Source organism: Quercus robur, chromosome 2 (genome assembly GCF_932294415.1).
Source record: "Quercus robur chromosome 2, dhQueRobu3.1, whole genome shotgun sequence".
Taxonomy (NCBI): domain Eukaryota; kingdom Viridiplantae; phylum Streptophyta; class Magnoliopsida; order Fagales; family Fagaceae; genus Quercus; species Quercus robur.
In genome coordinates this window covers 12,183,678-12,205,335 of record NC_065535.1, presented here as the reverse complement: position 1 = coordinate 12,205,335, position 21,658 = coordinate 12,183,678, and the positions used below count along the sequence as shown (strand labels likewise).

The 21,658-nt window shown below is 36.7% G+C and overlaps 3 protein-coding genes across 7 annotated transcripts; 1 reads left to right on the top strand and 2 right to left on the bottom strand.

Moving 5' to 3' along the window:
- Positions 1–8: 8 nt before the first annotated feature.
- LOC126712394 (hexokinase-2, chloroplastic) lies at positions 9–4,813 on the bottom strand. 3 transcript variants are annotated; one of them, XM_050411708.1, is made up of 10 exons: positions 4,661–4,813; positions 4,162–4,462; positions 3,736–3,886; positions 3,293–3,475; positions 2,378–2,452; positions 2,136–2,291; positions 1,937–2,032; positions 1,707–1,837; positions 1,170–1,251; positions 9–616 (listed from the first exon to the last, which is right to left on the bottom strand). In XM_050411708.1, exons 2-10 carry the CDS (start codon positions 4,446–4,448, stop codon positions 278–280), a joined length of 1,500 nt encoding a protein of 499 aa, XP_050267665.1. In that variant the 5' UTR covers positions 4,449–4,462; positions 4,661–4,813; the 3' UTR covers positions 9–277. The 3 variants fall into 3 exon arrangements, with proteins under 3 accessions (XP_050267665.1, XP_050267666.1, XP_050267664.1); XM_050411709.1 differs by having other exon boundaries at positions 4,627–4,788; XM_050411707.1 differs by lacking the exon at positions 4,661–4,813 and having other exon boundaries at positions 4,162–4,619.
- Positions 4,814–8,001: 3,188 nt separating this feature from the next.
- Positions 8,002–10,515, top strand: LOC126712393 (WEB family protein At1g75720). Of its 3 annotated transcripts, none has more exons than XM_050411706.1 (2): positions 8,002–8,343; positions 9,731–10,515. In XM_050411706.1, exons 1-2 carry the CDS (start codon positions 8,221–8,223, stop codon positions 10,220–10,222), a joined length of 615 nt encoding a protein of 204 aa, XP_050267663.1. In that variant the 5' UTR covers positions 8,002–8,220; the 3' UTR covers positions 10,223–10,515. The 3 variants fall into 3 exon arrangements, with proteins under 3 accessions (XP_050267663.1, XP_050267662.1, XP_050267661.1); XM_050411705.1 differs by having other exon boundaries at positions 8,002–8,367; positions 9,737–10,515; XM_050411704.1 differs by having other exon boundaries at positions 8,007–8,367.
- A 7,960-nt stretch (positions 10,516–18,475) lies between these two features.
- Positions 18,476–19,404, bottom strand: LOC126701175 (uncharacterized). Its single transcript, XM_050399298.1, has one exon. It carries the CDS (start codon positions 19,212–19,214, stop codon positions 18,717–18,719), a length of 498 nt encoding a protein of 165 aa, XP_050255255.1. The 5' UTR covers positions 19,215–19,404; the 3' UTR covers positions 18,476–18,716.
- Positions 19,405–21,658: the final 2,254 nt, after the last annotated feature.

Below are 21,658 nucleotides of genomic sequence, written 5' to 3'. Positions count from 1 at the left end.
TACAATCGTTAACTAGAATGGAATGGTTGCTGCATAAAACATACACAAAATTGCACCATAGGAAAATGGTGCATGAGTTCTAAAAATACAGCTACATTATAACCTTGAAGCAATTTTCTAAACTCTTATTGTGTTCTTTGCTCTTATTCTCTTCACTCTTAATTATTAACCCAATGACAAATTATATTACAATACAAAACTAAATTCGATACTTTTCTGACTTGGAGATAAATTAAATGTCCATACTATAAATCAGTCATCAGGATGCTGTCACACCCTAGAAGTCGTGCTCATATTTGGAGTTTGAAGCAGCAAGGAGAGAAGCCCCTATACCAGACCCGTCTTTTGTGTGTTCTATAACCACATTCTTTGATTTTTCCAACCCTAAAACCTCTTTAACAGCATCTTTTAAGTATCTTTTGTACTGGGGGTAATGCTCATACAAGCCTCCATCCATAGCCACCACTGTCCTCTTCCCAAAGATGAGACCTGTTGAATCCTCTTCCATCTTTTGCAGAATCCCCACAATTCCTGCACCAGCTAAACGGCCACCTCGCATCACAATAGTGTCACAAACCTCTAGGACAATCTTCCTTGCACTTAAGTTGCTCTCAACCTGATCCCAAGATTCAGAAGAAAACAAGAAAGAAAATTACTATTGCATAAAAGATTTCATAGAATGCTTTAATGAAACGCTACATTTTTCATTGTAGTCAACACCCTACAAATAGGTCAAAGATATTCCAAGTATATGTCAATGGTATGCGTTTTCTATTTAACAAAACAAAGTTGCCCCAGCTTTTATTCATTTGCAATCTTTCAACAACACCACCCCCCCCCCCCCCCCCCCCCCCCCTTACAAGATACATGGAGGTCAACAAAACTGTTATTATCTTTAAAAAAATAATTATGAAACAGTAATGCAAAACTCCACTTGTTCTCATAGTTTAGTCAGAATGCCACTCGTGTGTAGAAATAAGTGCTTCCAATATCTACTGTACTATATTCCTTCACTCACATTGATTCAAAATTTTAATATTATCAAGAGGTCTCTGAAAATTATTCTCACATATGCAATTTATTCCCAGTCCATGCTTCCCAACCCTCTTATTCACTATCACAATATAGAGGTTGATTTTCAAAAGGGTGGGACAATGCAAGGAGTTTACCCCAGCTATGTTATAGAGGATTGACCCGACAACATTAAGATCATCTGAGTTGTCCTGCTGCATGGCAGAAAGATCTGGAGTCCTGTCATAGTTCAGAACAAACAATTGTAATGAGAACTCTAATAATTGACCAAAGATTAGTTGTGAAGAAAAGGGAAATAGTCCTAAAGATAGGTCAGCTCACTGCAGATTTCATGAATAAGTGAAAATCAAGTTTTTCACGATTTGTTATACCTAGCTTTCAAGCAAGAGTAATTAGATTGTAATTTCTGATTTGAAATGAAAATGCAAGGGCACAACAATGCTGAAGATTTGTTGAAAGCACTACAATCATTTTGTCAAGGATATGAGAACCAAAATGTGAATAAAAAAATAAGTCCCATGACGGGATACAGACAGCAACAGCCCAAATAGAATGCAAAGTAAATATAACTCAACCAAATAGCAACAGAATTCATTTAGATCTACAAGAACAACTTAAGGTGAATTTGAAATTTAAACTAGATTTTGCTGAAGAAGAGTGAAAGTTCTAGTTACTGGAGTACAAATGGAGTGGATAGTTTTTCTGGAACAGATTCACCAAACAAGGCTCCTTCTGCAGCCATCTTTAGTAGCACTCTTCGTACAATTTCACCGAGATACATTCCAGAGATTGTCTTCTCAAAGATCTGTCCATAAAATATGAACACCATTGATGACTTTGTATTCCATAATTCAATTATACCTTAAACAATAAATGAACATTTATGACAGAAACTAGAGCTTACCTGCTCACCAGGATTAATACTAGCAGCATCCATGTCTTTATCAAAAACAGTTAAAGGAAGACCATTCGAGAATGCTCCCCACTCAGTATTAACAATCTGCAATTGTTTTTTTTATATTTTAAATTAAGGATATAATCTAAACTATGGGTATTGTAAAAGCTATAAAGAGAGAGATAAGCATTGGGGAACTCATATACACCGTTGTTCCAGAAGGAGACACATGACCCTGAAGTTTAGGAATAGCATCCATCCGTTCAACATAACAAGCATTGGTTCCAGTACCCAAAATGACAGCAACCATGACATCGTCATCCCAGTATCTTGCTCCAGCTAATGTTCCAACAGTATCATTAACCTACTTTGCATTAATTTATAAAATCTTGATCAATTCATTGTTCTACAAATTTCTTCAAAAAAGAAGCTAACATAAGAACAACATACCAGGGCAGACACCCGCATATCCAGTCCTTGCCTATCCATAGCCTCATTTAAACAAGCCACTACGTCTCTTCCTGCCTGTAAGGAGTTCGAAGTTCTCCATTATGCTTGTATAAAGTTAACAAGTTTATGCCACCACTATAAGAAATAGGGCTGAAATTTACCAAAAGAAAATATTAAGGTTATTAAAAATTGACCAAAGACAGCAAACAAAAGTTACTATAAGTCAGATCAGGCACAAAACACTACAGTAAAAGATTGTTCATAGTCTACTTTTCATTGAAATGGGACTGCAAAACTATTTTAAAAACCATCATTTGACCTAGATTCCATCAGGCTTTATTTCGCTTACAATTAGTTCCTACCACATCATAATTCATAAACTGGCTCTCTTTCTGTAGTCTTGTCAAACAAACTCATGTACAATATAAATCACAGCTTTGAAAAATTTTGAGAAGCTCCTCTGGTTGATATGGATATAGCCAACCAACTGAATCAACCAATGCCACAAGGTACTTTCTTCCCAAAGAGAAACTGACTAACGAAAATTCATTTTCTGGAGCTGGAAGGGAAGTGCTAAAACAATTATGGGAGTACACGTTTTCCATAAATTTTATATCATAAACTGTTCCCTTTTTTTTTTAAGGCAATCATGTTATAACAGCGTCCCCCTCCCCAGCTGAGACTTTTCTCATTGAGCATAATCCTTTTTCCACAAAGTTATTTTATCATGCTTCAATATATATCCCTGCCACCTTTCATGTATTACTGCTAATGGAATTGAATTGGTTGCACAAATATCAATACCATAATCTACTTTCATCACGAATATTGTTGCTAATATAAATAGTAGAAACAGGGCAAAAAATTTCAATAGCATCTCCTACTTATACCATTATAAAAATGTAAAATACAAACCGTTCCAGAGACGGCAAAACCCTTTGTCCACTTGATTAGTATGCCGGAGTCTATAGACGTCTGCCTCACAGGAAAAGAGAATGTGAATCCAATCTCCCTTTTCCTTCCAGGTGGCAGATGAAACTTTCCACCCTCCTTTTCTGCAAATTTTGCCAACCCAGAAGCTATAAAATCAAAAAGCTCCTGCAGTTTTGGACTCAAAAGAATTAACAACAGCTTAGCTTATAAATAAGTGGCCATATAACATACGAAACATTATACCAAAATGAAAAACCCCAATTGAGAGGGAATCAGGTGGGGTTGGGGATTAGAACCCAGGTTTCTCTCCGCAGAAAGAACCAGACAATTCTAATGAGCCACATGACTCTTGGTCAAAACACACTAATTAACAAGAACAACAACAAAAAACATAACATTGTACCAAAATGATGGGGGAAACAGACCTCAGAGGTACCAAACATGAGCTCTTGAGGTATGGACACTTGATCAAACTCGGTAGCGATCACACGCTCTTCCTTCCCACCTAACTGCACCCTTAGCACCCGGAAGTTTGTGCCACCAAGATCCAAAGCATAAAACAACCCTCTCTCATTCCTTTTACAATACATAACATAACACATAATTTAGATAACATTTAAAATTCATGTACACAAAATTGCACCCACTTACAATTAAGAATCAAAAACAACTTTGGCACCAACTTTATAAAAAATAAAAAAATTCAGAGAAAGAAAAAGAAGGTTATTGATCTTTACTAGCATAAAGTTACTAACTTTTTTCCAACTTATTATTAGAAATCAAAACCAAGTCCATATTCATACATAGAGTGAGAGCCGAGAGGATCAAAGTAACAAAAAAACAACACACACCCAGTAGGGAGAGTATCAACATAGCTGAGGATCATCTTGAGATCACTCCCGCCATCAACGGCAAGCCCAGTGCGCATATCAGCGGCCATTGCATCCGCCACGTGGCGCAAAAGGGGCAGAGGGGTAGCACAGTCGTGCTTTAACTTGGTCAAGATCGGGGCAACGCCAGCAGAGACAGCGTTACTAGATCGGACGGTCATGGTGAACCGAGGCATATTGATGCGCCCTCGTGATCTCGGAATACAAAACGACCCGACGGCTGGGGAGGCTGCTGTGACAGTTGACATTGCTTCTTGTTGTTCTTGTTGTCGACGGTGAGTATTACGAAGAAAATTAGATACGGAGAGTCAAAACGAGGTTGAGATGGAGAGTAAGTAGAGTAGTACTAGTACTTAATATTATTAATAAGGTTTCAAATTTGTATTATAAAAAGAAATACTACAGATTTGAGAAAGAAAGACATACTAGGCTAGTAGAACTGTACAAGGTTTATGCTTACCGGTTTTGGTTTTGCTAACGACCTAAACTGGTCGTTACCTTCCAGTTATAAATTGTTGTTGTTGTTTTTTATTTTTATTTTTTGTTTTGGGGGAACAAAGCTACAATTTGGGCGGACCAGCCGATGTGGACACAACAAACATTTTTTTTTAAGAACAACACAGCAACATCTCTGCTTTGTTCTTGTTCTGGTCAAATTTTTAACCTAATATATTTTACTCATCTTCGGATATTCTCACATGCGATTGCGTGCATAATACGCGCACTGTCTGTAAACACTGTTGGCGATTCCAGAAAACCTTTTTTTTTTTTTTTTTTTACTTTCTTTGTTTTCTTCGCATGAATAAAATTTGTTGCCGGTTTGGGTTGAAGAATTTGCAGTGATGCAATGTTGATGGTTGTTCGTATTTTTCAGCAATTTAAGGGTATAGTTTTTTTAGAAATTTTTTTTTTGAGAAACAAACACACACAAGGGTTTTCTATGGATTTATAAAATATGAAATGTAAATAGTGGAATTATTTTTTTAATCTTCAAATTTCTAAAACTCTCTATTTTGTCCAAACAATTTTTTTATTTTTTAATTTCAAAAAGAGAGTTTCAAAACAAAACTTAAATGCCTCAAAAACTCTTTTATCAAGATTGTGCTAACGCCTAATAAGAAATAAAACATGACTTTATTTCTTTAGTGGGGAACGGATTTGACTAACGAGGACATATTAACTCTATATATATATATATATATATATGTGCTCACCCAAAATGTGACAAACAGGCTGACTCAACTTTGGGTTCACAATTTATTTATGATGTGGTCTTTGGATTTCCTACCTTGGTTGATTCTTACTTAGAGACCCAACAGCAACTCTCCGACTTTCGTGTTTCTTTTTCCCTATACTCTTGTGACTCTCTTTTGCTCTCAATTCTAAGCTCTCCTCCTCAACCTTTCAACCACCCCCATTTTCCTTTAGTTCCTCATATATATAGCCAAGCGCTAGTGGAGGGTTTATGATTGCCTTCAGAGTTAGTGCAACAGGCGGTCCAATATCGTTGATCTTAGGTGAGAGTGGCTTTGGAAATGGTTCCCACTTCAGGAGGTATACTCGGCAATGATAATCCGGCACTGCCGAGCAACTAAGAAATCCCTTTCTTGTTAGGGAAGCAGATCACCAAATGAGATCTCGAATGTGAAGCGTGGTAAGAATTGATGAAGATCCTTTTGTTCAATGAGCTTAAACGTGGCTTGAGGCTTGGGCCTAAGGGCAATATGGGTCATGTCGTCAAGTTGAATCCCGAAGCCCAAATGCATTCGAATACCATAGGGCTGCACAATATATATAATATTATATAATAAATAAATTTTTTAAAATAACCAACTCTTCCTATCCTACATAAAAACCAATTAGTTCACACAAACCCTAGTAAATTACTATTGTTGTTTAATCATTATTGTTGTTTGCATTTAAGGAGTTACATTGATACTAATCTTTGAGTTTTTTTAATATATTAATATTTATATTTTTTTTTATACTCAATTTAATAATAATAAAAATAAAAATTTGTCCAACCCATGAGTTCAACCCGACCTATGTGGGTTGGGTTGGACTTATGTGATGGGTTGGGTCAAAAATTCCCCTTAACCCGACCCATGCACACCCCTAGCAAAATGGTAATTGGATTGGAAGAACGTATCTATAAGGATGACACAAAGAATACTGCGAGCAATGATAATGATTGATGATATATTGTTACTTATTTGTTTATGCTTAACGATTTTGTCAGATTTTTAGAAATTGATACACAAGTATTACTAGTGCTTTTTTTTTTTTTTTCCTCTAAAAAAAATGACTTATTCCCTCCAAAACAAAAAGAGTTGAAGTGGGATCAAAGAAGCCAAAAAAAAAAAGTCCATTAGAGAGCAATTAGAACATGAGCAGCCTTATTAGCTAAATACTTAGCTTCAAGCAAAAACTTTTTGATTCTTCTAGGAATTGAATTGCTAGGGGAAGTCGACCTTGGATACAAACCTAGCAATCACTTTCAAAACTTATATTGATAAGCTTGTGTTTTATGGTAATTGAGACAACCCACCTAAGTGTCTCAACTTGAATAGGGACATTGTTATTCACTTTGATAGAACAAGCAAGCACCAAATTCTCTCTCCAATTTCTAGCAATCATGGTAATTGATCTTTATTCTCTCCCTTTGTTGGATTACTCCAATGAGTGACTGAAACTGGGGAGTTAGGTGGTTTGCAAAAAGATTCTTGGACAAATCTGACCAGTGCTCATCTCATGGAATTTTCTTTGAACAACCCTATTCCAACTCTCCTCCGGTCGGTTTAATTCCTTCTTGGACTACCTTGTTTCTCAAATGCCCCAAAGACTTGTGCAATATGTATTGACTTGAAGAGGCTCAGCAGATATTATAGATTTGGTCATGAAAAATTAGAGATCACAGAAATATTGAAGGGCTATGTGGGTATATATCACACGTTCATGCCATCTCCAGCTCTCCACCCAAGTTTGTCACATTTGTAATGAACCAGGCCGACATGATGCATTGCCCAACTTGGACCATTTTCAAGGAGTATTCTTCTATTTAGATTCCACAATTAATGATGAGGAGCTATACACCTTGGACTCAATTCAGTTTTTTATTATTTATTATTTGAAACGAGTTGCACCTCACCAATTGATCACACTTTTTATTTTTATATAAGATATAAATTCTACTTTAACTTAATTTAAATAAATATGTGTCTGAAACTTCCTTTTAGAGACTTGAACTCTGACCTTTACCTCCAATTCTACAAAAACTTTATACTTGTAAAGTGACCATCACGTTAAATATGCGCAATTATATACAATATAAATTACTAACTCCAACATAAATAAAATATTAAAAATATTTTTTTTTAAACTTAAATAATATACTTTATTTGTTTCCACCACTCTACCACCTAGTCAATTTTGTTTCGTTTAATCCTTATTTCATAGTCATATATCTTTCCCACTAAGGAATGGAAGTGATATGATAATATTTTATTTTATTTTTATCTATTAATAATGTACAATCATTTAAAATTTTAAATGATTCCTCAAATGAAGAGTACCACCTCTCCTCTATCATATTTACGTAATGGGTTATCATTAGCCTTTTCAATATAAGCTTTTGCTAAATGCAATTGAGATATAATGAGGAATCCACATGGCAAAGTCCAAGTGAGAGTAGTGGACCTTGGGGTATAGGTGCAGAGTCCCTATCACAATGGGCCACAAAACCAAGAGCACCCTTAACCACTCAAAGGCACCGTAAGCTAGCAAGTACTAACAGAATTCTAGTGAAGTGGACGCGAAGAAAGGAAGCTCCCCCCAAGTCCCCATGATATTTGTCACCCTTCTCTCCTCTCCTTCCTTGCACACCCAAATCACTCCTACTCATCCCTCTCTCTCTCTCTCTTTCTTTCTCTCTCAAACACATACACACACAGAACCAAAATCAAAAGAGCATTCTTCTCTCTACACCTTAAATTTCATTCAATATTCTACATCTTTAGGTGAATGAACATGGATAAGGAAGAAGGACTTGTGATGATCAAAAGGGCAGAGATTGACACAAGAGCACCCTTTCGCTCGGTCAAAGAGGCTGTCACATTGTTTGGTGAGAAAGTTTTAGCTGGAGAGGTATATTCCAGCAAGCTCAAAGAGGTGACCCTTCATTATATATTCACCCTCTAGTTTGATATGATGGATTACTCTTCTTTTAAATATATGAATATATATAATTCGATAATTAAATAATGGAAGAGGGAGATTCAAAACCTCTCGTAAGTAATATTACTAGACTATAAAGTTTTTGCTTTTTGGTATATGTTAGATTAGTTTTTAAGTAGTTAATCTGTGTTGGATTGCTATGTTAAGCTTACCTTCTTTTTTCTTTTTTTGAACTTTTAATATGTGATCACTTCTTCAAATTTTGGCCCATCTAAGCTTCAATACCATCTCATAGGGCATAAAGGCCGATTTTGCATTTTGTAATATATTCGGGTACTTTAAGTTTTATAGTCCTATGTAATGTTCTGTCAACGATTATTTCATTATTTTGGCTATGGGCATTTCCTATGGAGGTTTATTGGAGTTATTTACATGTAATATTTATCATATATTATAAAATTTTGAACTAAACATTCTTATTCAAAATCAATTTGCATCGGCCCTCACCAACTAACAAAATGGTATTGTGATTGGTATGGATATTTTTATTTAATGAGAATTAATTTGTTAATTTTGACATAATACACATTCCACTAATTTTTATTTTGAAGGCACACGCTCCACTATTTAGTACTCACTAGTCACTAGTTTATAAAATGTTGATACTAATTTGAATGATAGGATAGATGTCTTCAAATTAATCTCAAATTAAGGTGTTGATTAAAAATATTTATAGTTTAGGATAGGCATTTATACAATTTTTGGACTTCATATTGAGATAATTATTTTCCTTTTTTTTTTTTCTATTATATGAGGCTATCAGCATCCATCAATAAACTCCATTCTTTATACTGCTCTATCTGCTTGCTTGTGCATAGGGTCAATTGAAGTTTTTCTTATGTTTTAGCTGCTTTTTTGGCTTTTCTTATATTATGTGAGGGAATAAAGGTAGAGAAATATATCATTGTAATGTACTATAATTATAGTAATATAATTGTAAGACTTACTTAAGCTTTATTAGGGAATCAATCTCTTTTTCTTGCAATAAGTAGATACCAAATCACATTACACGCATTCTCCCCACGTAAACTGTGTGACTAAATACTTGGAAGAGATCACAAGCTAACCTACAGTTTCATTTTAATAATCAGTCTTAACCAACAAAGAAAAAAAAAATATTCTATAAACCTAGTAAAGTTTGTTTCCAAAACATTAAGCTAGTAGAAAATAGTGAATTGAATAGTATTTGTATCCTTAATTAAACATTATTGTTTCAATAGTTGCATTAAAAAACTCTTATTCAAGCTCTTAATCTTTAGAAAGTTCAATTTTCATACTAAGTTGCTTAAGTATATAGATGCAGAATGGAGCAAGTGAAAATGGGTATGACCATCTAAGGCTTGGTATTACATCTGAGTTAGAGGAGACAAAACAAAGTCTTGAGAAAGCAAAAGAAGAAAGCATGGTAATGGCAAATTGCCTCTCTTCTATGAAGGAAGAGCTTGATCGGACACGGCGAGAGCTCCAACAATTAAAACAACGTGAATCTGAGAAACCGGTGGAGACTGAGACTGAGATTGAAGATGTCAAGGTTGTCGAAGATTCAACAAAATTTGAGGTCAAAACACAGACTTCAAATGAAGAAGGAATGGAATTTCAGAAGAAAAGATATGTGACTTTTGCAAATCCTCCTTCCTTAGCACACCTTGTAATACCACAAGGTGTTGAAAAACTTGAGAGACACCCTTCCCTCAGGAAGAAGAAGAAAAAGCCTTTGATCCCATTGATAGGAGGGCTTTTTTCCAGGAAAAAAGGCAGCACAGAAGTTGCATTACCAAGAGTTCCCTAAGTGCATTTCAAAATTTTCAACATATATAATATCTTTGCTTCCAAGAATAATAACAAACTTTTTTTTTTTGTTTTGGTAAGACTTTTGTTTCTATCTAAGCAATTCTAGCCAGTAAAGTGGGTCTGGAATGAAATGAAATTCGGAGCAGAGTATGAATTTTCAGTAAGAGAGACATGTAATAACTTACCTTATATACACAACATTATACTTCACAACTTTTTCTCCTGTATGTAAGCGTGCAATATATTACACATCCGGATCCAATACACATAAGTCAATTTTTATTAGTAGTATGACTTTAAGTTTCAGAAAAGTGTCATCCATTCATCCATATCACTCCTATAAGAGCATTATCATCAAGTGTCTCAAAAGTTAAAAATGCTATTTTTTAGCATCTTATTCCCAAAAAACATACTACAATAAAGATGTTATTCTTAAAATTATTAGCATCTGAGCTATAGTAGACTGCTATCTATGACAGTCTACTGTAGCTCAAATCTTATAAATATAATAATATTATAATACTATTTTAATTAAAACTAGCCTCTGAGTGAGCGCGTGCTCAGAGGCTCTTCTATTTTTTGGGTAAAGAATAATAATTTGCATTTATTATAATTTGAGATTTCTACTTTTTCCAATCACACAAAAAAAAAAAAAAAATACGTGGGGTGAGTTTTGTAGATTAGAGGAGTTTTAAAACTAATAAAAGAGTGATCATATTTTGTAAGGAGTTAGTGAGTAGAAGTAGGGATTTAAATCAACATAAAAGTAGGAGTTTATTAGAAGCATGAAGGCATTTCAACATAGAAGTAGGAATTTATTATTTTTGTTGATTTACTATTTTAACCCTATTTTTAAGTTTTAGGTAGGGGTATTTTTGACAGTAAAAAGAATAATAACTAACTTTCTATTGCCAATTTACTATTTTAACCCCATTTTTAAGTTGTTGGTTAATTAATTTAGGGGTTTTTTTGACAGGAAAAAAAATAATAATTAACTTTCTTAATCCACTTAATATATACAGGTATATTTTCTCTCTTTCACTATTCATCTTTTCTTCTCACCTTCTTTCTCATTTTCTTCCCTCTTTCACCGGTTTCCCTCTTCTCTCTCTTTTTTCTTTCTTTCTCACTTGTTCTCTCTCTTTCTTCCTCTCTCTAGCCCTCTCACCCTTGCCCTCTCTTGCTCGTCCCTCTCTCTCTCTCACCGGTTTCTCGTGGGTGAGTCACAGTGCGCTGGCGGCACTATGGGTTGCCTGGTCACGATGGGTCATGGGTCACATTTTGGTGGTGGATCGGATTTGGTGATGGTTGAAATTTTGTGACGGCTGGCTTTTGTGTTTGTGATGGTAGTTTTTTGTGATTTGGAGGAGGAAGGTTGAAGGGGGTGGCTAGGTTGTGGTTTTGTTTTGTTTAGTTATGGGTGGGTATGGTTTGTGGTGGTGGTGGCTAGTGGTGGGTTGATTTTGGGTTGGGGTTTACGGTGGTGGCAGGTGGGTGGGTGAGTGGGTTTTGGTTTTTGGTGGTTAATGGTGGGTGGGTACGGTTGTAGTGGTGGTGACTAGTGGTGGTTTGATTTTGGGTTGGGGTTTATGGTGGTGGTAGGTGGGTGGGTGATGGTGGCTAGTGGTGACTATGGGCTTATTGGGTTGGGTTTGTTGTGGGTTGGGTTGGCTGGTGGTGACTGTGGGTTTGCTGTGAGTTTATTTTTGTTTGTGATTTTGGTGATTAGGGGTTGGGTGGCGGTGGTGGCGGTGGGTGTGAGTGTGGGCGGTGGTGGCTGGTAGCAACGGGTGTGGGTAGTGGCTATGGATTTGTGGGTAGCAAAAAAGATGAGATTGAGAATAAAAATAATTATAAAATAATAAAAATATTAATATTTTAATAAAGTGGTAAAAAATATAAAATCTTTAATGTTGGGTGTATTGTAAAGTGAATTGTTAAAATAAATAATGTAGGTTTTTAAGATGTTAAATGCTAAATTTTTTGAGATCCTTGATGAGAATGCTCTAATGATTATTGTCATCGGATTACTAATGAAAATAGAAAATAAATTATCAAGTTAATATGAAAACGAAATCAAATATGAAATGCTAAAAATGGTGATGTAAGAACTAAAATGTTTGGTATGAATATTTTTTCACACACTGTTTTACTTGACTAAAAAAACTAAAATTATAACTTTAAAGTCACGACTTTAAAAAGTGTGCGCATTAAGGTGTGTGTAATAAACCCTATTTAATAAAATATATATATATATATATATTTATATTTATATATATATATATATATATATAATGTCAGCCGTCACTTCTAGAACCTTCTCCATTCTTTTTTTTCAATTAAGAAACTATCTCTCTCTATGTATATACCAGCTGTGGGGTCCAATAATTGATGGGCCAGGCCCACTTGCTGATGGAGAGTTCAAAGGCCTAAGCCGAAAAAGGTCATGGCTCGAACTCAAGAATAATAAGGCCCAATTGGCCCGGAGAAGCAGCCGAGGACAGTGTAGTCCTCGGCTAACCCAAAGATCCACCAAGAAGAGGGGCAAAACGGTAAAGAGACATGCTTGAAGGGAAATCTAAAATATCTAGGAAAGGCTGTCTTTACCATCTTCCCCATGCATATCTCTGCGCCTAACAGAGCCTTATCCTTTAACTTTATTAACCACTCCCAACAACTTTGGGTTTGGATTGACAAGACAAGTATCAGTCTTGGAAATGTCGACCCTACACGTGGACGAAGGAAAGTGAATGCAGACTAGTATAAAAGAAAAAATAAGCAATCTAAGAAAGGGGGGGCTAGGACGACTGGCCAAAAAAGAAAGGACTCCCAGTCTACCTCCAGAAGAAAAACTCCAAGGGTGAAAGCGCTTAAATCACATATGAACACCACCAGAACCACCAATGGGTAACTAAGGCCTAGCCTTTCGAATCCACTCTCTACAAATGATATTGTTTGGGCCCTTTCACGTGCGAACCCAACTCTACTGCGGTTCGTCGCGAAACGTGTCCCTACAATTGGCACCGTCTGTGGGAAAGGCTTGCGCGTTAGCTCGAGCGGTGGTGAAGTTGAGCTTCTGTCGAGCAAGGGTCTATGAGGGTGCCTTTATGACCGGCGACACATTGTTGTTATTCCAACATAAGTTCCCACTAGGGGCTACGTCTCACAGTGTCAATGGCATGGGCAAGTCTAGGGGCTTCAAACATCAGTTTAGCTTCCCCCACCTTGTTCGAGGAGCTAAACCTTCGGAAGATAAATAAATAAAGAAGAATACAAGTTTTGGACAGAACCAAGGCCTTGTATGGTCCTCGGACCCAAGCCTCTGGGGAAACCAACTACTTAAAAAGACAATACAAGTTTTGGACAGAACCAAGGCCTTGTATGGTCCTCGGACCCAAGCCTCTGGGGAAACCAACTACTTAAAAGGAAAAACTATGTTACATGGATTCTCTAGTTTGTCCTCGGATCCTCAACACTAAAGGGACCAGTACGGAATGGAGTAACGTGTTTCCAAAAGCATAATCGAAGTCATGCAATGTTCGGTCACTCCCTCGGTGAATTATTCAGAATTTGTCGTTCTCAGACAGTGTTCTCGCACTTATTACAGAACGTTCAACCGTTATCTCGGGTTCTTGCTTTAAATACCGCCGAGGAGAAACACACATGGAGCACACCCATTCACAAAGCAGTATTGTCAAAGGAACAGTATTCAAAACAAGCAAAGAAATTTCCATTTTTTTACTAAAACAAAGAAATAGTACAGCGTACAATAAAAAGCTGGAATCAGTTTGTGTCAAAGCTCACTACATAACCAAAAAGAAAGGAAGATACAAGAGAATAAGATAAAGCTGAGGAAGTAGATCAGAGGAGAGGTTGGCTACAGCTCCAAGACCTTGTTTTTCTTCAATGCTTTCACATGCCCACAACTCAAACAGCAAAAGAGACCCAACTTGAGCCTGACACCGCTGAAGGAAAGGTGCAGGGAGTTGGAAGTTGAAGGGCTTTCTCTAAATATTTGCCCGCCACAAGGCAGAGGCGCTGATGACGGAGAATCTTTCTTCTGACACACCAAGATTCTGGCATGAACAGAACCTTCTTCAGATTTTGACTAAAAGGGGGAGAGACATCCTTTCCCCTCGATCGAAATGGAGTATTCTCTTGAACTTGCGCTTCCTGTGCCCATACCTCACTATTTTGAGTCTCATGAGGGCACGGCGCTTCCGTGGCGGAGAGAGTTCCTTCTTCCCAACCCTCGCCTCAAACATGTTGTGCTAAGGGAGGACAGCATTGAGTATAGGAGCTGTGATTTGGGAGAAAACTAAATAATTGGTGCGAAGATGACGTAACTTTCTCTCCTATTTATTTAAAGAGATAAGGTGGTGGCATTTAATTCACGCAGCGTCCCAAGGAATGCTACAGACAAGATGGCTTTGGCTCAATCTCCAACGCCACCTGCAACCAGGGGATTAAAGGAGTCTCTGGAAGGTGCACCTCGAACATTGGGACGCCAAAAAGTACTGAGTAACCAAAAACTACATAAATACCCTTTAAGTTGTGGGCCAAGTGAATTCGCGGCCCAGGCTTGTTCTGCATGGGGGCCCAAGGGCAATGGCCCACGCCGAGGAATAACCGTTGCCGAGGACAATTTCCTGCTCGGCACCTCGTGAAATATCTGAGGAAAGGGAGAAACTGAACCCAAAGAGTTTTGGACAGAACCTAGGACTTGCATGGTCCTCGGATTCAAGCCTATGGGGAAACCAAGTACTGAGAAAAAATCTAAGTTTTAGACAGAACCCAGACGTTACGAAGTCTTCGGACTCAAGCCTTTTGGGAAACCGACTACTCGAATAGGGGAGGTTCTCGGCTCAAATACTGTAAAGGTTAAAGCCAGTGTGTCAAGAAGATGGCGAAACGACCCAACTTTCATTAATCTAAGGAAACTGTCCATTTGGCGAGTGACATGTCCTCGGATAGTTACTTCCTACACCGTATCGAGCACTTAGTCCTCATCTTGGCTAATTTTAAGGTGAGTTTCGTTCCTCACTGGTCGGCTTTGCTATTTTAAATAATTTTATTAAAGTTATGGTGACACCTTTTTATTAGCAAACATTTTAGCCTTAGTTATCATTGATTCAAATGCTATATTATGGTGCCGAGCAGCGTTTGTAAACTCGTAAAAACATAAAAACATAATATGCGAAATAAGGTAACAGCAACTTTTATTAATATGAAAAATTATTACAACGTACAAAGAAGGGCTTAAACAAGCCTATACAAAAGATGAACTGCCAAAGCAACAATAGCATCCGCAATACAGGTAAGTAAATAGTCAGGTGTCTTTTAAACTCGCCTTCAAAGTCTCTCCAATCTCTGCCTCAGTACTGCTCATATCAGGAGAAGGAAGAAGAATTGGAACACATGGAAGCACTTCAGCAAGCTCTTGTCATCAAGGAGCGCAAAGGAAGAAGAAGATGGAGGACATGAGCAGAAGATGGAGGAGATGAATGAGGAAGATGGAGGACATGAGTAAAGGAAGGAGGAGAAGAAGAGGGAAGAGATGAAAAGAAAGAAAGAGGAGCAAAAGAGGGAGAAGGAAAAGCACCAGGATGGATCTGGTGGTGGAAAGAAGAAGAAAAGAGAGGCAGAAAAAGGCGCCAGTGAACGAAGAGAGGAAGAAGCAGGGGCACTTAGTCCCTGCCCCAGTCCTGACTCCTAACACACTGGTGCCATGTTAGATATGCTCATGGCAGAGCGGAGGGTGGTGATAATGGATGTTTTTGACTCGGTCACACCGAAAGTGAGATGTGACGAGTCCCTGCTTCGGATTTTGGCTAAAAGGAAGGGGAGACAAATCTTGAGTCTCCGCCATCCTTGCCCTGACCGAGCCATCTCGAGCTTTATTAGGACATGGTGTTTTTGGGAATGAAGTGGTCTATTCATGGCTGACTACTGTGGTGAACTTTCTATCGAATAAGGTATAACCAGAGAGAAGAAGTGGACTTTGGGAGGAATCTGAGGGGCTCAAGTATGAGAAAGTAAGCTTTTGTCTTCTCTCTTTATATAGGGGACGAGGAAAAGAGTACATAATACGTTCAAATCTCCAAGGAAATCTGCAAACATGAATGCGTCCGTTTCATTCCCCCACGCCATCAAAAGCCGTTGAATCTGGGAGGCCTCGTAAAGGGAAGACATTAAAGACGCGCTTCAGATAACCAAACGGCATAAACGCATCGTGCGCAAATCAAGGGAAACGTCTTGTAGGCCGGTACATTCCCTGGGCAGGTGAAGAGTCGCCAGCACCAGTCAAGGGATGAATTAAATGAGCCATAATAAAGGCTCGGTATTACCAAAACCCCCCTCTCCAACCATGATGTCGGACAGCAGGGTTTTGAGGGGCTATTGTGGGGTCCAATAATTGATGGGCCAGGCCCACTTGCTGATGGAGAGTTCAAAGGCCTAAGCCGAAAAAGGTCATGGCCCGAACTCAAGAATAATAAGGCCCAATTGGCCCGGAGAAGCAGCCGAGGACAGTGTAGTCCTCGGCTGACCCAAAGATCCACCAAGAAGAGGGGCAAAACGGTAAAGGGACATACTTGAAGGGAAATCTAAAATATCTAGGAAAGGCTGTCTTTACCATCTTCCCCATGCATATCTCTGCGCCTAACAGAGCCTTATCCTTTAACTTTATTAACCACTCCCAACAACTTTGGGTTTGGATTGACAAGACAAGTATCAGTCTTGGAAATGTCGACCCTACACGTGGACGAAGGAAAGTGAATGCAGACTAGTATAAAAGAAAAAATAAGCAATCTAAGAAAGGGGGGGCTGGGACGACTGGCCAAAAAAGAAAGGACTCCCAGTCTATCTCCAGAAGAAAAACTCCAAGGGTGAAAGCGATTAAATCACATATGAACACCACCAGAACCACCAATGGGTAACTAAGGCCTAGCCTTTCGAATCCACTCTCTACAAATGATATTGTTTGGGCCCTTTCACGTGCGAACCCAACTCTACTGCGGTTCGTCGCGAAACGTGTCCCTACACCAACTATCACCTCTAGAAGCTTTTTCATTCTTCTTTTCCAATTAAGAATTTATCTCTCTCTCTCTCTCTCTCTCTCTCTCTCTCTATATATATATATATATATATATAAAATAAAAATAAAAAAAGAAGAAGGCTTTAGTTCTTTTCGACCGTGTAGGCTATAGGGGTGGCCCAATACCCCTCAGGCCGTCACTGGCTTGGTTCTCAACTTCAAGATGACGGATACATGTTCCAGTTTTAGAGGTCCCTCATAATAAAATGGGCCCAAAATTGGGTTAGCATACTTAGCATAAGAAGACACTCGAGTGCCATATTATGAAGGGACCCAAAAAAATGGGCTGGATACGGGCTAACCTAAAGGTTCTAAATGTCTAACAGATTGAGCACCAAATTGACACACTCAGCCCAATGATTAACTGACTCAAGCATCAAAGTCAGAGCCAATTTTTTCCATTAAATGGAATTTTTTCCATTAAATGGCCTTGCTCCCAACATTTTAATTGCCTTTTCAATACTAGAACCCTTATTAATTTATTTTTATAATTCCTTTTGTTTTAGAACAATAATTCCATATTTTTGCTATTAAAATTAAGGCTAAAATGCGAAACTGATTCTCTAAATTTCTTCAAATTCATTTTAATTCTCTAACTTTGCTTTCATTTATTTTAATTCTCTAAATTTCAAATTTATTTAAAGTCTTTTCATTAACTTTTATTAAAAAATTTTGAAAAAAAATCTAGAAAATATTTTTTAATCATTAGTTAAATTTTTTTAATTTAAAATTTTGAACAAAAAATTTAAAAAAAAAATTGAAAAATTAACCACAACATATAACAAAATTTGATGGAAAAACCTTAATTGAATAAATTTGAAAGTTAGAGTACTGAAATGAACGAAAACATATAACAAAAGTTGATGGAAAAACCTTAATCGAATAAATTTGAAAGTTAAAGTACTAAAATGAATAAAATCAAAATTAGAGAACTGAAATAAAATCTAAAAAAACTTAGAGCAATTTTGCATTTTAACCTAAAATCAATATGGATGCTATAAATATTTTCATCTTCATGGTCTATTTCTCTCTTTGTCTTGAACCGGCCCTGTGAAACCAATTATCATATCCAGATAACTGATTCAACTGAAGCCTACATGAAAACCGTATAGATCAGTCAAATCAACTAAGAGTACGTGCAAAAACATATTCGTATTCAAAAGGTTACTTTTATCAATCATCAGTTTACAACATAGCAAACATGAAACCTCTCTAATCTAATCTAGGTGAAAAGAAGATAATAGTTAGCAGATAAAACAGCAAATTAAAACACTGAAGTCATATTAATTTCCATTCTCTGTATGAATATGCTCTTAGAACCAAAGCAATTAATAAGACAAAAAAGAAAACTGAAACATGGTAAACAATATTATTTCATCAAATTAAGCATGTCAAGTCAAACCATAACATCGGAATTACAACCATCCAAAATCCCTTCCTGCGAGGATGACTTGTTGAAGAACTCAATGCAGTCAGCAATGGCCTCGTTGTAATGCGAGTGAGACGAGTAATATGAGCTGCATGAGGTCTTTGGTGGCTCAAATTTGTCACAATTTTTAGGTCCCGAATTAGCCATTCCTGTTGATGAAGCTGAGGACCCACGAGAGGGAAGTGAAAATAACAGTCGCATGAGAATCTTACGGAAACGATTAAAGAGTTTCATTGCTGAAAAGTTTAACTTGGGAGAGACAGTACTGCCAGCTTGAGGGTTTTGATGATGAAGAGCTTCACAACTACTTGTTACTTGTATGACAAAGCTCTCTCTTTGAGGCCTGAGCATTGTATTGTATTTCTCTCCCTTTGACTCCTCCGGGAAGTGAAATGCTATGATGGGTGTCGTTTGGTTGTTGAGGAATTGAGGATATATAAAAAGAGGGTGAGGTTTTCCAAGCATGAGTTTATTCTTATGTGGGGAGACTCAAAACGAAACAGCATATTTCAGGAGTGAAAATTAAGATGTTGGCCAAGTCCCATGTGCTCAAATCATTTGTATGGGCTTCACTTGTCCTCAAAAGGTAGATTGTTTATTGGATTCCTTTGATTATCTTCAACCAAAATCGGTTTAAAAACGTACCTACAAAGTTTAAAGAGTATTTGGGTGTTTGTTAATGTCTGAATCAAACTTTTTAATCAAGGTTTGGAAGTGAAAGTGATCATTGATTGACACTTTTTGCCCCATAATAAAATACTTGATGAATAGCCAACGATAAGCATTTGATGAACATGTGGAGCCTATCTGACTTATTAAACACATAATAGGGTAATACTTAGGTAGTACAAAGTCTTGGTGTTTGGTAAATGGTAAATGGTACATACAATGAGTGAGAGTAAAGGCATATATGGTGCAGAAAATAATGAAATTTAGGACAAAAGGATCTTATTGGACCTTTATCAAATGGGGGTAATAAAACTGATGAGAAAGCCAAAGTGATCATTGACTCGAGGGAGAGATTATAGGTATTAGTTATACCAAACATTTACCATGCACGCATATATATTATGACATGACAGCTTTATAATTAACAAGAAGATTTGATCATCTATTAAGGGTCTGTATGAATATCGCTTATTTCTAAAAACTGAAAATAGTGTAACAAAATAATTTTTAAATATAAATAGTGCCATGTGAGACTTAGTTTTAAAGTTTTATTTTTTATTTTTTATTTGAATTTCATACTTACAGGTCCCGTAAACAATGCACCAAACCGACAAAAAAAAACCCAACCGCGACTGAAATTTATTTTCAGCCCTATCCAAACTTATGCTAATTAGGTTTTGAAATTAAAAGCTGAACTTGTAATTTGTCTTTTTAGTCGGTTTAACCCAAAGGATGTGTGATTCTGTAGCTTTGAAGATCATAGTGATGTGAGGGTGGTCCATACCCTATATAAAGTCTATGAGCTGCATCGTTTATACATGCCAAGTGCATGGCCTAAAAATTTGATACGGATAAAACCGAGGAGCAAAGGACAAGAAACATTACAACATATCTAAAGTCCTTTGGTAATAAACAAGATTTGGAAGTAGTAAACCATCATGAGGTGGTGAAGTATCAGATGATTTTATTAAGAGAATATGGAGGGCTAGAGGTAATAATGATTTGTCAGACACTATAATTGTGTCTCGTACTTTCTTCCTTAGACTAAAGAAGTTGAACAATGATTAGGCCACCAGCCACCTGCCTCGCTAATTTTAATTCACATTTTGGAATTATAGTGTTAACAAACCGTAAAGTACCCGTTAAGAAATTATTTTATGTCAAATTATTTTGCTTTATATCAGATTTTTTATTAACTTTATAAGGCCGCGGAGCTAATGGAGCTAATTTTTTTAGTTTCACTTATCTTCAATAGTATTTGTAATCTTTTTATCAATTTATACCAATTTATTATTAACTAAATCTCACAATAATCATTCTTAACGAATGTCTTACAGTGCTTATTAACATTTCTCTTAAGAATAAAGTCATTTGTTTTGTTTTGTTACCATCAAAGGACTTATCACACATTCACCCCTTGTAACCAATCACACTTGTGAGTCTAAGAATTGTAGGTTCAAGTAGTGGGGAGTCCTATTAGTGTCTAAGAGATCTCACACTAGTATACAGCACAATGTGAGAGTTTATGTGGTGTGAGGACAAGTGGCCAGCCTCTTTTTTTGTTTAGTAAAAATAAAAAATTAAATTGTTTATTTAGTTTAGGAGACAAATGGACAACTTTCTAATTAGTATAACTTTTGTTTAATAATTCTCAAAAAAAAAAAAAAAAAAACTTATGCTTAATAATTATAAATTGCCCATTCTCAATAAAATAAATAAAAAATTATAAATTGCCATCTAGCTTGATGTAAAAACAGAAGCTCATATACCAATTTGTTATAGGAATTCTACAAGAATTTTGGTCTTTTGCGACCAATGTTTTAGCAACGACCAAAAAGTCGTCACTATTAGGCATACATTAGCGAAGAAAATATATTGTCATCGCTAATAAGTATATTGTAGCGACGACACTAAGGTAGTCGCTAATAAGTCGTCGCTAATGCCATGGAGGAAATTTTATTTACTTTTGGAAAAATGGAGGGAAACTTTTAACAACGACAATAAATTTTGTTGCGACGACATTTACATCGCTAAAATAAAGTCTATTTTAATGACGACATCTATCATCACTAATAATCATCTTTAGTGACGACCTTATGTTTCGTCACAGATATGTGGCCAAAAATATATAGTAAATATATTATATGTAGGATTTATTTATCAGTAATGACACATTGGTGGTCACTATTAGAAGGCTATTAGCGATGACACAACATGTCGTCACAAATATATCTACCTAA